The 13,246-nt window shown below is 46.3% G+C and overlaps 2 protein-coding genes across 2 annotated transcripts; both read left to right on the forward strand.

Annotated features, from left to right (window-relative positions):
* Nucleotides 1-60: 60 nt before the first annotated feature.
* sumo3a (small ubiquitin like modifier 3a) lies at nt 61-3,337 on the forward strand. The gene is made up of 4 exons (XM_062469662.1): nt 61-219; nt 1,193-1,321; nt 1,539-1,610; nt 1,850-3,337. The coding sequence occupies exons 1-4, from the start codon at nt 199-201 to the stop codon at nt 1,910-1,912; spliced, it is 285 nt and encodes a 94-aa protein (XP_062325646.1). The 5' UTR covers nt 61-198; the 3' UTR covers nt 1,913-3,337.
* Nucleotides 3,338-7,235: 3,898 nt separating this feature from the next.
* LOC134026764 (thrombospondin-type laminin G domain and EAR repeat-containing protein-like) lies at nt 7,236-12,974 on the forward strand. The gene is made up of 14 exons (XM_062469708.1): nt 7,236-7,594; nt 8,323-8,546; nt 8,665-8,772; nt 8,824-9,059; nt 9,211-9,301; nt 9,597-9,753; nt 9,909-10,040; nt 10,191-10,261; nt 10,388-10,549; nt 10,886-11,105; nt 11,304-11,536; nt 12,210-12,388; nt 12,489-12,590; nt 12,700-12,974. The coding sequence occupies exons 1-14, from the start codon at nt 7,513-7,515 to the stop codon at nt 12,851-12,853; spliced, it is 2,151 nt and encodes a 716-aa protein (XP_062325692.1). The 5' UTR covers nt 7,236-7,512; the 3' UTR covers nt 12,854-12,974.
* Nucleotides 12,975-13,246: the final 272 nt, after the last annotated feature.

Below are 13,246 nucleotides of genomic sequence, written 5' to 3' on the forward strand. Positions count from 1 at the left end.
TTGTATAAATGCGCGCGCCCGAGTCCGCGCTGCCGAAATTTCAAATCATGTGATACTCAGTAAACCAATGGCATTTGTGCAACAGGAGACGGAGCGCGTTCACGACGTTGGAGGAGAAGAGCCGGAGAGAGGTGGAAAGAGAAACGCATCACTTATAACAATTTATCTCGTTAATCCCGTATTTTTTTTTAAACAAAAATGTCAGAGGAAAAGCCTAAGGTAAGACGGATTGTCTATGGAAGAGTTATTCTTGATTATTGTTAAGCGGTGGCTTACACACTAACGCCAAATCGATCCTCAGATGTGCAATCTAAAATGGCCTGGATTGCACGTTTCTGTAAATCGGCGCAATGTTTGTTTCGCAAATGAATGAGAGCCAGCGTCACAAACGTATATATGTGAACCCAAGCATGTTAGAATAATTTGTAAAAAAAAAATGATGATAATGGGACGTGGGAAGGATGTGGTTTTCACTTTGGTAACGGGATGGTATTTCGAAAGCATATTCACTGTTCTCGTTAGCGGGTTTTTCTTTGTGGAAGCGGGACCACGCTACGTCCGCAACGCAGGTAGCTAGCAAATGCCGCAAGAATAGCGGCGAAAATGGACTAGGGCTAGGCACACAAAGGTGACGCCATGATTTGGAAGCTCACATCCACAGCCATTCCATGTTTGTTTTCTATACTTTGACAATGGGGATATTTTCAGAAATGTGATGCAGAACAGCTATTAAGATAGCAGGTTAGCACGCGTTTATTATTCGTAATATAGCATGCTATAGCCTGTGGTAATCAACTACACTACAGCTTTTTTAAACGATGCAGCATCCTCGGAGTGCGCACCCATTTAACGTTATCTAACTAGTTAGCAATCTTAGATACTTGCTCCTGTAGAAAACTAGCCAGTTTGTCCGATGGTTGTACCGGCAGCAGTGCATCGCCAAGCAGCGGCAGTTTGCTTTAAAAGAAGTGGTCAACCAGCTCGCAGGGATTTTTCTTAAAACGAGGATATGATTAGTGTTGTGTGTAAGTTAAGGGAAAACAATACCAATACACATGTAAACTTTAGTACAGTGCTGCTCAGTTGTCACATCCACTTTTAGGTCATATACTGCTGCTACAGGCTTGGCCTAAGTTTCAGAAATCATCTCTAATGACTGGTTAACTAACAGCTTCACTGCTCTGTTCATCAGGAGGGAGTGAAGACGGAGAACGACCACATCAACTTGAAGGTTGCGGGGCAGGACGGTTCGGTGGTCCAGTTCAAAATAAAGAGACACACCCCCCTCAGCAAACTCATGAAGGCTTACTGCGAACGACAGGTGAGCTAACGAGGCGCCGCCGCCACCCCCACAGGTCACATGCCCCAATTCCGCAGTCAACACGGTTGCAAGAAGTCCCGTTTGCGAGGCTTCCGCCCTGCCACGTCAACCGTATGCCCTCACCTGCCTGCCCCTTTTTCCGTTGGTGACCGACAGACGTTGTGTGCTAGCCAGGACGATGGTGTGTTGGTTCTAACGTGCTGCGCTCTTCCCCCAGGGTCTCTCAATAAGGCAGATCAGGTTCAGGTTCGACGGCCAGCCCATCAACGAGACGGACACACCTGCACAGGTACAGTCGACTAGCCTTGGAGAAGACTTCCTGTCTGTTCAACTCAGTTGGTCTCCCGCTAAACACCCACCCCTCAGTATATGTTTCTGCATGTTGCGTGAAGATGCTCCGAGAGACGTTTTTTTTTCTGTACTTAAATCTCAAGACTTGCCTGATGTTGTTCCCCTCTGATAATATCGCTCCCTTTCCCCACCTTGTCTCTCCCCCTCTCTACCTTCATCTCTCTCCCTCTCACACAGCTTGAGATGGAGGATGAAGACACCATAGATGTGTTCCAGCAGCAGACGGGTGGGCTCTGTTAAGCTCCTCCCCCCACCTCAGTGATGGCCACATTCAGACCACACCCTCAGCCACTTCTACAGTTCCTCTCATCTCTTCCCTCAGCTTTTTGTGTGTTATTACTTTGTTCTTGTAAAGACATCTATCGCGTTTTTTTGCCAGTTTGGGTGAGTGGGAGGGGGGGTTCTCTGTTGTTAACATACAATCTTAACCCGGCGTGAACTCTGTGTTTGTCTGTGGATTGCATCCAACGTTTTCCACTGGCCAATGGGGGAATTCCTTATTGATCTTGGGTCGCAATTGGGTAATGAGATCGCAAGGTTGCCCCCGGTTTGTCTGTGTATGTCTGTCTCTGTTATCAGAGACACCGTGGAGGCATGTGTCATGTCATCGACTGCCTGCCACGCTGTCCAGGGTCACCACCAGTTGTCCCCAACATGCTCTGCAAGAGAAGCAATATTGAAACCTGTTAAAAGAAATGGTCCTCTTCCCCATCAATTAACTTTCCCCACCCATTACCCTTATTCTATGGCCCTGGCTTGTGTCTCGTGAATTTTAAAATCTGTTTCCATCTTAGGTGCTTTTGTTAAAGAGCAATTTTCAGCTGTTTTTCTTTTCATTTTCTCCTTTATAAAATGAGACGTATAACCCAGGAGGCGTATTGCTTTGTGTACAGAAGAAGAATCAAAATGGACGCTAGATAAAGTGATGTGGGGTCTGGACCAAAACTCCAAAGACTGAACTCTCATTTCATGTCTGTGAAGCAGGCCAAGGTCAGACCTGGACTGTCATGTTTAGGGGCGTGTCTCAATAGTCTCAGAATTGCATCCTCCTCTTGCTTTACCTCCTTATGTGCACTGAGACAAAGCACTGGCCTGCTTGGGTGACTGGTATGTGGTAGATGCCTACCAGAAACCTCACTGGTCTGATCTTTTCTCTTGGGGAGTGGAGGAGATGAGGGAAGGACACACCTCAAGACTATTGATGTGCATGCTCAGTTTGGAGGAGGGACAGTAAAAAGGGAATCTTCCCTAATACCGGCACGGGACTTGATCATTATTATTTTCTCTTTTTTTCTGTTGAAGTGGGCCAGTGGCCAGTCCCTACAGCTTTCTTTTCAGCAAATCTGCTTCTTTTGTTTTTTACATCGGGAGGTAATTAACTTTTGGGGGGGTGGGGGGGGCGGGGACTAGGTGGAAGTTGCCCTCATGTTTAAATATCTGTTCACGCCTCCCACAAATGTTTTTATAACAGATTGGAAGGTATGAAACTGATCTGCGGTGGAGGGGCGACTTCCAGTTCAAGCATGACATGGGGGGAGGGGGGGGGGGGGAGGGGTTAGTGTTCTGTACCCACAGGTCTTGTCATGTTATTAGTTTGTTTCTCTACTGATTTGTACATTATTTGTCTTTTACTACTGTATACAATAAATATAGTTTGGTACTCAGGTTCTCTGTCCCTGTGCTTTTCCTTCAGTCTGTTTCTATTGTACACATTTCACCTCGAGTGGAATGACCTGCTCGCGTCAAGTGTCACTTGGTATTTTGCGATGATTCATCTGAATTTGTTGCCAACACCTGAAAGACCTCACACTGCTTCATTCAGACAGGTGGCGCTGTGGAACCGTGGCCCTACACATCCTTTCGTCCCCATCACTGACACAACCGCTTTTTGAGTGCCGCAGATTAGGTAAATCAAGGTTCTCGTGTTTAGGCTTCTAAGCACAGCTGTGTCATGTGGATCTCCCACCTAACCACACTCGGTGTCCATCTACGATAGCTCAGCTGATGCTGAGAGATCCTGCATGTGAAAGGCTTATGAGAGGATCCTATTGAGCCATGGACGGATAAAAAGGCATGATAAGCCATCTGTTGTAGTCAAAACGCGTAGAGATATCTGACCTGTCAACTTTTGGTGCTGTGAGTTTGACAACTTTTCAGATGAGCCCCAGTTGTCCCCGGAGGGAATAAAGATGGCAGCACTGATAGATAGCACAGCTGATTGACGGGAGGAACGTGGAAAAGATCAGAATCAGAAAGGGATTTAATCGCCATGAAAGTTTGCACAGACAAGGAATTTGCTTTGGCAGGAAGGTGCATACATTAAACATATAGGAATCTTAAAAATGTAAATATGAGATCTAACTATACTTAAGGTACATAGACTAGTAATACTTAGAATTAAAATAAAATATAAAGTTGCCATAATTTACAATATAAAAATACAAAAAATACAAATGGTACAAAAGATACAAATGGTGTATTGTAGTGCAAATTGCAATGTGTTTAAAGACATTAACCCTTGTGTTATCTTCGGGTCATTCTGACCCATCAGTCATTGTGACCCACCGTCGTATTGCGACAGATTTACCGCATACAAAGACAAAGTGAAGCATTTTCTTTTAACCGTTGGGCTGTCTCAGACCCCCCACATTGCAAAGGTTAAAAGAAAATTATTTTAATTTGTTTTTGTATTGGGTAAAATTGGGTAAACACAACGATGGTTCGTTATGAACCTTTGGGTCATGTGACCTGAAGGCAGCACGAGGGTTAAAGTCATTTCAAGTCAGTTTGAACCCTTGGCCTTGTTGAAGAGGCCAACAGCGGATGGGAAGAAACTCTTTTTGTGGCGTGTGGTATTGGTCCTGATGGATCGCAGCCTTCTGCCGGAGGGGAGTGACTGAAACAGAGTGTGTCCAGGGTGGGAGGAGTTGGCCACAATCTTCCTTGCTCGCCTCAGGGTCCTCAAGGTGTGCAGGTCCTTGAGGGTAGGCAGATTTCAGCCAATCACCTTCTCAGCAGCGCAGATGATACGCTGCAGTCTGCTCTTGTCCTTGGCAGTGGCAGCAGCGTACCAGATGGTGATGGAAGAGGTGAGGATGGACTCAATGATGGCTGTGTAGAAGTGCACCATCATTGTCTTTAGCAGGTTGAATTTCTTCAGCTGCGTAGGAAGTACATCCTCTGTTGTGCTTTCTTGGTGAGGGAGCTGATGTTCAATTCCCATTTGAGGTCCTGGGAGAGGATAGTGCCCAGGAAGCGGAAGGACTCCATAGTGTTGACTGGGGAGTCGCACAGAGTAATGGGGGGGAGTGGGGCTGTATTCTTCCTGAAGTCCACAACCATCTCCACTGTCTTGAGAGCATTAAGCTCTAAGTTGTTCTGGCTGCACCAGGTTGTCAGCTTCCCACCTATAATCAGACTTGTCTCCACCAGAGATGAGCCCAATGAGGGTGGTGTCGTCCGCAAACTTCAGGAGTTAAACGGACGGATGACTGGAGGTGCAGCGTTTGGTGTACAGGGAGAAGAGCAGAGGGGAAAGGACGCAGCCCTGAGGAGATTCGGTGCTGATGGACCGGGAGTCAGAGACTTGTGTACCCAGCTTAAACACATTGTTTCCTGTCAGACAGGAAGTCTGTGATCCACCTGCAGGTGGAATCAGGAACGTTCAGCTGGGAGAGCTTGTCCTGAAGCAGGGCGGGGATGATGGTATTGAAGGCAGAGCTGAAGTCCACAAACAGGATCCTGGCGTAGGATGCTGGGGAGTCCAGGTGCTATAGGGTGAAGTGGAGGGCCATGTTAACTGTGTCGTCCACAGACCTGTTGGCTCTGTAGGCAAACTGTAGGGGATCCAGTAGAGGGTCTGTGATGGATTTAAGGTGTGCCAGCACCAGGCGCTCGAAAGACTTCATTACCACAGAGGTCAGGGCGACGGGTCTGTAGTCATTATGTCCTGTTGGCCTTGGCCTTTTGGGCACAGGGATGATGGTGGAGGACTTGAGACAGGCTGGCACATGGCATGTCTCCAGGGAGGTGTTAAAGATGTAGGTGGACACCGGAGACAGCTGGTCAGCGCAGTGCTTGAGGGTGGCAGGGGAGACAGCGTCCGGCCCAGCTGATTTGTTTGGGTTCTGCCTCTTGAAAACTCTGTTAACTTCAGCCTCCTGAATAGAGAGTGCCGTCACTGTGTTGATGGGGGGGGGGGGGGGAGGGATAGTTCAGGACAGTCCAATTGTCCTTCAAATCGACAGTAGAACTCATTCAGGTCGTTGGCCAGGTGAGAGTCGTTAATGGAGTGTGGGGCTCTGGGCTTGAAGTTGTTAATCTGCCTGAGCCCTCTCCAGACAGAAGCAGAGTCGTTTGCAGAGAATTGGTGTTTTAGTCTCTCTGAGTACAGTCGTTTAGCCTCCCTCACCGCCTTGCTAAATCTGTTCTTCGACTCCTTGAATTTGTCCCTGTCCCCACTCCTAATCGCGGCCTCTTTGTCCAGTCTCAGCCTTCTGAGTTTAGCTAACCAGGGGTTGTCGTTGTTGTAGCTCACCCTGGTGCGTGTTGGTATACAGCAGTCCTCACAGAAGCTGATGTATGATGTCACAGCCTCTGTGAGTTCATACAGACTATTGGTAGCAGATAAGCGATATCTGAGGGAGAGTTAAAGGGGGTGGTGGGGGGGAACAGAGGGTAGCGGGTGGTGGGGTAGTCAGCTGCATTGTAAATGAGCCTGCACAGGGACACACCCAGAACAGTGTTCGGTTGTGAAGTTTGCTACTGACTGATGAAATCTCCATTATGGTTCAGATTCCCTCAAGTGCCCTTCTCTCTCCATTGCCCTTCCCCTCTTTCCACCTCTCCTGTCTAATTCCACCCAATGGATTTCATTACATATTTAGGATGTAATATTGGAAAATCTTTTATGAAAACATGCCGGGTTGTCTTATGTTCATTGGTGCCAGATGCTAAATTCATAAAAACCTGTAAAAGACATACACACACATACACACACCTTAGCCTCGCCAACAATAAAGTAGGGATACCAGGTAGGATGGTAATAGCTTAGCTCATATCCAGCTGTGTAATGACGGGCCAGAGGTCACAGGTGCTATGACTGCTTTTAAAATTGGTCTTTGTCTCTTTTAGGTTCCTGTAATTAAAAAGGACATTTCCTTGAACCCTGATGGTTAGTGTACAGCATGAGTTCTGCTCTGTGCCAACACCCTCATAAAAACTGTCTGTCTGCAAGTCCTCTTTCTCTCTCTCTCTCTCTCTCTCTCTCTCTCTCTCTCTCTCTCTCTCTCTCTCTCTCTCTCTCTCTCTCTCTCTCTCTCTCTCTCTCTCGCTCTCTCTCACTCTCTCGTACTCTCTCCCACACACATTCCCTCTCTCAGGAGGAGCTCCATCCTAGCCCCTCTGGCAGAAGGTATCAGGCCAGCTACCCCCGGAAAAGAAGGTAGAGGGAGGAATGATTGACAGGCCGCGTAGTTATTTGCATGGCTCTGGTATTTAAAGGAAGGGCGCTTCAAGAGACAACAGAGCAAACAGAATCTCCTCTGAGCACTGATGCTCTGGAACTCAGCTCAGCTTTGTTTTGGTGCAGTTCCACAGGGACACATATTCATGTAGTCAGGACCAGTCCCAGATGTTGTTTACTTAGACCCTTGTTGTACTTTGTGGTCTGGATCTTTTGCTTCTTCTGAAGGATTTTTTTCATGGCTGGGGTCTGTCCTGTCTGAGGGCTGTTTCCCAGACACGCGTGCCGTCTGAAGGGACCCATGTTGACAGGGCGAGACATGAGGTTCAGCTGGCAGTGGGAACATACAGACTATTAGTGATTGGAACGAGTTGATATGTCGTTTTTTACGCTACTGCTGTTGTATTTGGTCCCAAGGACCATCACCATGCACCATGGAACAAGAACACCATGCACAGGTACTCCAAATATTCAGAACTAAAGAATGCATTTCTGAACTAAAATAAAATGCATTTCTGAACTTAACTTTATTTGTTTTAGAATGTATGGACTGAATACCTGTCCATACATCACACACACCAAAATGCATAAATGATTTGAATAACATTTTCATGTGTAACATTTGGATATGCCCTCAGGGCAAAATTCCTAAGTGGATGCGTTTGTGGGTGTCATTTACTACAGTGAGTGTTGCCGTGGGCCAGATCAACAGATTCATAAAGACTCATTTGTTTTGGCTGAACGCTCAGATGTTCCAATGTACAGATTTACAGCTCACAACTTTACATAGAGCTTCGATCTATCTCAAGGCTTTTGCCCATGGAAAAAAACACAGTAACCGCCCCTTGTTTGAGACCCTTATCTTAATGACACACACACCCAAAAAAGACACCACCTGAGGCAGTTTCTCGTACAGTAAGGTGGTCCAGGCACACCCACATGCTGGGTGATTGGCTGATTTATTTACAGCATAATACAGGGTTAAGGAGAATGCAGATGTCTACCTAGACTACCCCACTGCCTCTCACTCTCTCTCTCTCTCTCTCTCTCTCTCTCTCTCTCTCTCTCTCTCTCACTCTCTCTCTCTCTCTCTCTCTCTCTCTCTCTCTCTCTCTCTCTCTCTCTCTATCCCCCCTTCCCCCCCCCCCCCCCTCTCTCTCTCTCTCTCTTGTCTCTCTGTCCACAGACCAGCTCCCCTTAGACCTCTTGTCACGTGTCCTCCCAGTGGGGGCACCTGCGCCCCCGTCAAGTTTGCGCATGATCCAGACGGGGGGGGTGAGGGGCCTCCGGTTTTCTCACCCTCACCCTTCCCTCAGCTTCCCTTCCTCCCAGCTCTTGATGAACTGTGACCTGTTTCCCAGAGAGTTCTCCATCGTAGTGACTCTGAAGATCACCCGCATGGCACCCAAGGTAAGGGAGTCACGGTGTGTGTTAGTGTCCAAAACACTTCTTCTCTTGTTCACGATCGCACCTGGACACAGTATATTTTGCCTTTAACTTTATCAATCTATTCCTTCCTGTCTTGCAGAAGAATGAGTACATATTTTCTGTGGTGGAGGAAAAAGACGAAGAGAATAAAAATGGCAAAGGAGACAAAGGTGAAAGAAGTGATGAAGAACAAAATCGAGGGAGTAAAGTAAAGGATAAGGACAAAGGGAGGACACAGGAGAAGGATGGCACGACCGAGGAAGATAAGAAGAGAGATCGGAGAAGAGAGAGGGTTGGGGATCGAGGGAGGCTGCTCCTGGGTCTGCGATTGTCCAGGGATCGTTTCCACTTTCTGTTTCAGGGTCATGGGGGGGTCATGGAACGCTGGGTGTTCCGGGGTGTGCGATTGGCTGATAACCGCTGGCACACACTGGTGCTGGCCGCCACTGGTCGCTATGCAAGGCTCACAGCAGACTGTAACACACCTCTGGAACTGTGAGTTCACTGAGTCTCTCTGTCTCTCTTGCTTGTTGACCTGTTGGTTTTCTAATTGTTTATTTTTGTTGTCTTCTCTATCTCATTGTCTCTGGGAGTTTATGTGAAATACGGCAGATGTTTGAAACTGTTTTATGATTCTGTTCAGCAGTGTTCACTCCAGGTCCTTCCCCTCTGATATGAGGATTCAGGGATCAAAGTTCCACATTGGCAGCCAGGGGAGGAGAAAAGGCCTTTTCTCAGTAAGAACATTTGAATAAATGAACCCTTTCTCAATCAGAAACACCAGGCCTAAAGATGTTTAGACAATCCCAATTACACACAGTGTCAACCTCAATCATGCACGGAGAATGGATTTAATCCAAAATAATTATTTTTTTGCGGTCCCTCCCAATCGTATCAGTAGAGCTGATTGTTATGACGTTATCTCCACTCACTCGCATGCACACAAACTCACATTTCGCTCGGCCATTTTGTAGAATAAAAGGCGTCACCATGGTAATCACGCAGGCAAACACGGCCGTGTCTCCCTCTCAGGGTCTTGTCCGACAGCTGGTTCTGGTGCCAGGTTGGGATGCCACCACTGACGTCTGCCCTTCCTCCAACCCCAGACTGGCAGAGCTGGCTGTGCCCGCTGTGCTGTTAGACCTGCCTTTCAAACAGACAGAGATCAGCCTCGCTCTTCCTAGATATGGTACCATAGAACTAATCCTGTGAATGATTGACATCTTTTGTTTCCTGTCCATAAAAAAGACAACCTATATTTATCTCGTTTTAAAACGTTGCATCTTTCTCTTTCTACCTTTCTTTCTCTCTCTCTTTCCTTGTTCTCGTTCTTCTCTCCCGCAGAGGCGGAGGTGCACGTCTCTGTGGGGCTTGAGCGTAAGTGTTCGGTGTCAGTTCGTGGTCAGCTTTGGTTCAACCCCCAGAGGAAGGGCCTCTACCTCTGTGATGGAGCCGTTTGGGTCCCTATGCTGAAAGGTAACACCTGGTCGAAAAACAGACTCTTCATTGTTTTTCACGAACCCCTATAACTGGCAAATCTGTACTTAGTGAACAGTGGTGAAACAACTCAAACCTGACTTTTACAAGTCATCATCACCTTCATGTTGATTCACCTCAACTTCTCAGAAAGTGAACGGCTGGACTACGTTGAAGAACATCAGATCCTGCCCACCAGTTCGGAAACATACGACATTGAGGTATCAATCTGAAAAATAGATGAACACATTAACCAGAGAGATGTGGGCTGGTTATTACATGTTGTGTTGAATTCTTCATGGTTATGTTATATTGTAAGCAATGATTGAACACCACGCTGTATTAAGGTTTTCCATGTGGCTGGCGTGGGTCTGATGGCAGCCATGGCGCACAGCTCCTCTGGCCTGGGCTCGGCTGTCTACCTCTGGAAACATGGTGGCTTCCAGCTGTACCAGAACATCAGCACCTACGGAGCTCTCGCCTGGAGACACTTCACCATGGGCAAGAAGGTAGGGAGTCAGGTGGCTGAGCGGTTAGGGAATCGGGCTAGTAATCAGAAGGTTGCCGGTTCGATTCTGGCTGCGAAAAATGACGTTGTGTTCTTGGGCAAGGCACTTCACCCTACTTCCCTCGGGGAAATGTCCCAGTACTTACTGTAGTTCGCTCTGGATAAGAGCGTCTGCTAAATGACTAAATGTAAGGTTGAGGAGGACGAGAAGACCATGCATGCATGCAAACATACACATACGCACACACATGCACACACAACCCGCATTCAGGCACACATTCACAGACACACTTTAGAATTTTCTTGAGAATTCTGTTGTGCTATTGTTTCATCGAAGGTGTTTCTGGTGGTGTCTAACTCGGCCGGGGGGCCAGGCGAAGAGGAGGAGAAAGCTCCAGAACAGGAGGAGGGGGTGGAGATGTCCGTTATTTACAGATGGAGCGACAGGAAGAGGAGGTTTGTGCGTTTCCAGAGCCTGCAGACGCACTGTGCTCGAGACTGGGAGGCTTTCCATATCCACAAACACACCTACCTCACTGTGGCCAATCACAGACAAGGTAGGAATTTATGTGAATATGATTTGAATGTGATGACAATCCCAAACTAGGTCAAAAACATTTTTTTGAGGAGGGTTGGTTTTTAATAGTTAAAACTACTAAACTGTATTCTTTCTTTTGAAATGCATCAACTTGAATGTACTGGTCATCCCATAGACTGACATGAACTCACCAGTTCCCTCTCCATCCCTCTCCCAGGTGATAACAACCACACCATTGACAGTGTGGTCTACAGGTGGAACCCAGGTACAAAGTCTTTCCAGGTGCACCAGATGCTGCGGACCTCAGGGGCCTATGACTGGGAGTTTTTCACCGTGGGACCCTATCACTTCCTCGTTGTTGCAAACGCCTTTGATGGCGTGACCACCCACGTTGACTCTGTCATTTATGTTTGGCTCAATGGCAGCTTCCGGGTGTTTCAGACCATTAAGGTGAACATTTACATGTATTTATGTAGCTGATGCTTTTATCTAAACTGTGCATAGAACATGCAGTGGGTGCGGGACTGAACACCCATGATACAATGTACTCACAGGAAAAGGTTTGAACCATTTGCATGATATTCCTACATGAGTCAAACCGCCATTTCCATGTAATATCTTTATCAAAGTCATTGTTATGAACAACATGCTTGTCTGGGCAGGAGAGAAAAAGGGATGAACTGATAAAAGGGTTAGACAGAGAGGAGGATACACCCTCTATGAGTAGCTAAAAATAGAGTACGTGGCTGAGCTAAATTTGCTTGTGAGATGAAAATTCTGACAGCTAACTGATAGTGATTCATCCATTTAAATGTAACCACACATGAGGTGTGCCTGTTTGCATATTCACTGTTTCACATAAAACCACAAAAGGAGACAGCCATTTGGGGGAATTCCACTGTTCTATGTCAGACTTACATCAACTCTGAGGTTTGACTGGGAATGTATTCCTTTGTTGAACATACATCCAGCAATCCTCTAAATTTGTGTCTTTCAGACACTTGCCCCCTACACCTTCTTGATGTCCCTTGTCCTTCTCTCTCACATACTCACCCACTTTTTTGTATCCATGTTTCTATAAACCTTTCTCTCCGCTGCCTTTTGTCTCGGCTTCCTCATGCAGACATTTTGTGCCACAGACTGGGAGATGTTCCAGATTGGCAGCAGAGTCTTCCTGGTTGTTGCGAATGGACACAGACTCCATGGTAACGGGCCTAGTCGCTATGCCATCAACTCCACCATCTACGAACTTGACGGAAACGCTCAGTTGTTTATTCGCTTTCAGGATATTGTAACTTACAGGTAACCACACACACACACAAATAACCCACAGCCTGTTTTTTCACCAACTCCCTTCATCTGTCATCACCTCCCATCATAAATTCCTCCTCTCACCCCTCAGTGCTGTGGACTGGGAGTTCTTCACTCTAGGGGAGGAGAGTTTCCTGGTTGTTGCTAACTCCTTTGATGGACAGTCATATTCTTTAAATAGCGTGCTCTACAGGTACTAAGGGGTTGGGTTGATGGTTGAATACAACTCTAGTTTCATGCTGGACCATATAGGAACGAAGATGGTGATTTATTTTTGTCTGACCCTGATGCTCTATTTGCAGGTGGCAGGGATATGAAGGGTTTGTCCCTGTTCACCGGCTCCCAACCATTGGATGTAGCGACTGGGAATTCTTCAATTTCGAAGGGGAATCATATCTAATTTACTCCAGCGCTAAAGCACCACTTTCCAAAGTGTTCAAATTGAAAACACACTAAGGATATGTGTGTGCCTCAGTTTGTCTCTCTGTGTATAACTCTATAAAGTCTCTGAGAATATTTCAGTAGTTTACAGTAGATGGAAACTTAATTATTTTGTTCTTCAGTTAACTGAACTGTTTAGTTCACATTAGTAAATATTTTGTATATTTTAACAATAATAACTTATGCAGTAATAAATAAAAAAAGTATTAAAAGTAGTAAAGTATTATGTGAAAAGTCTATTTGTCATATTTTAGTTTCTGTCTTGTAAATCCCGTGTTTGCCCTCTCATAGTTTTCAATTCGAGATTATATAAATGTTTTAAAGTTTTTTTTAATTATTATTTTTACATTTTTTATTGTAAAACAACAATAAACTGCCAAGTTGCTCTCATTAAAAGGCGACTTAACG

This window comes from Osmerus eperlanus, chromosome 9 (assembly GCF_963692335.1).
Source record: "Osmerus eperlanus chromosome 9, fOsmEpe2.1, whole genome shotgun sequence".
Taxonomy (NCBI): domain Eukaryota; kingdom Metazoa; phylum Chordata; class Actinopteri; order Osmeriformes; family Osmeridae; genus Osmerus; species Osmerus eperlanus.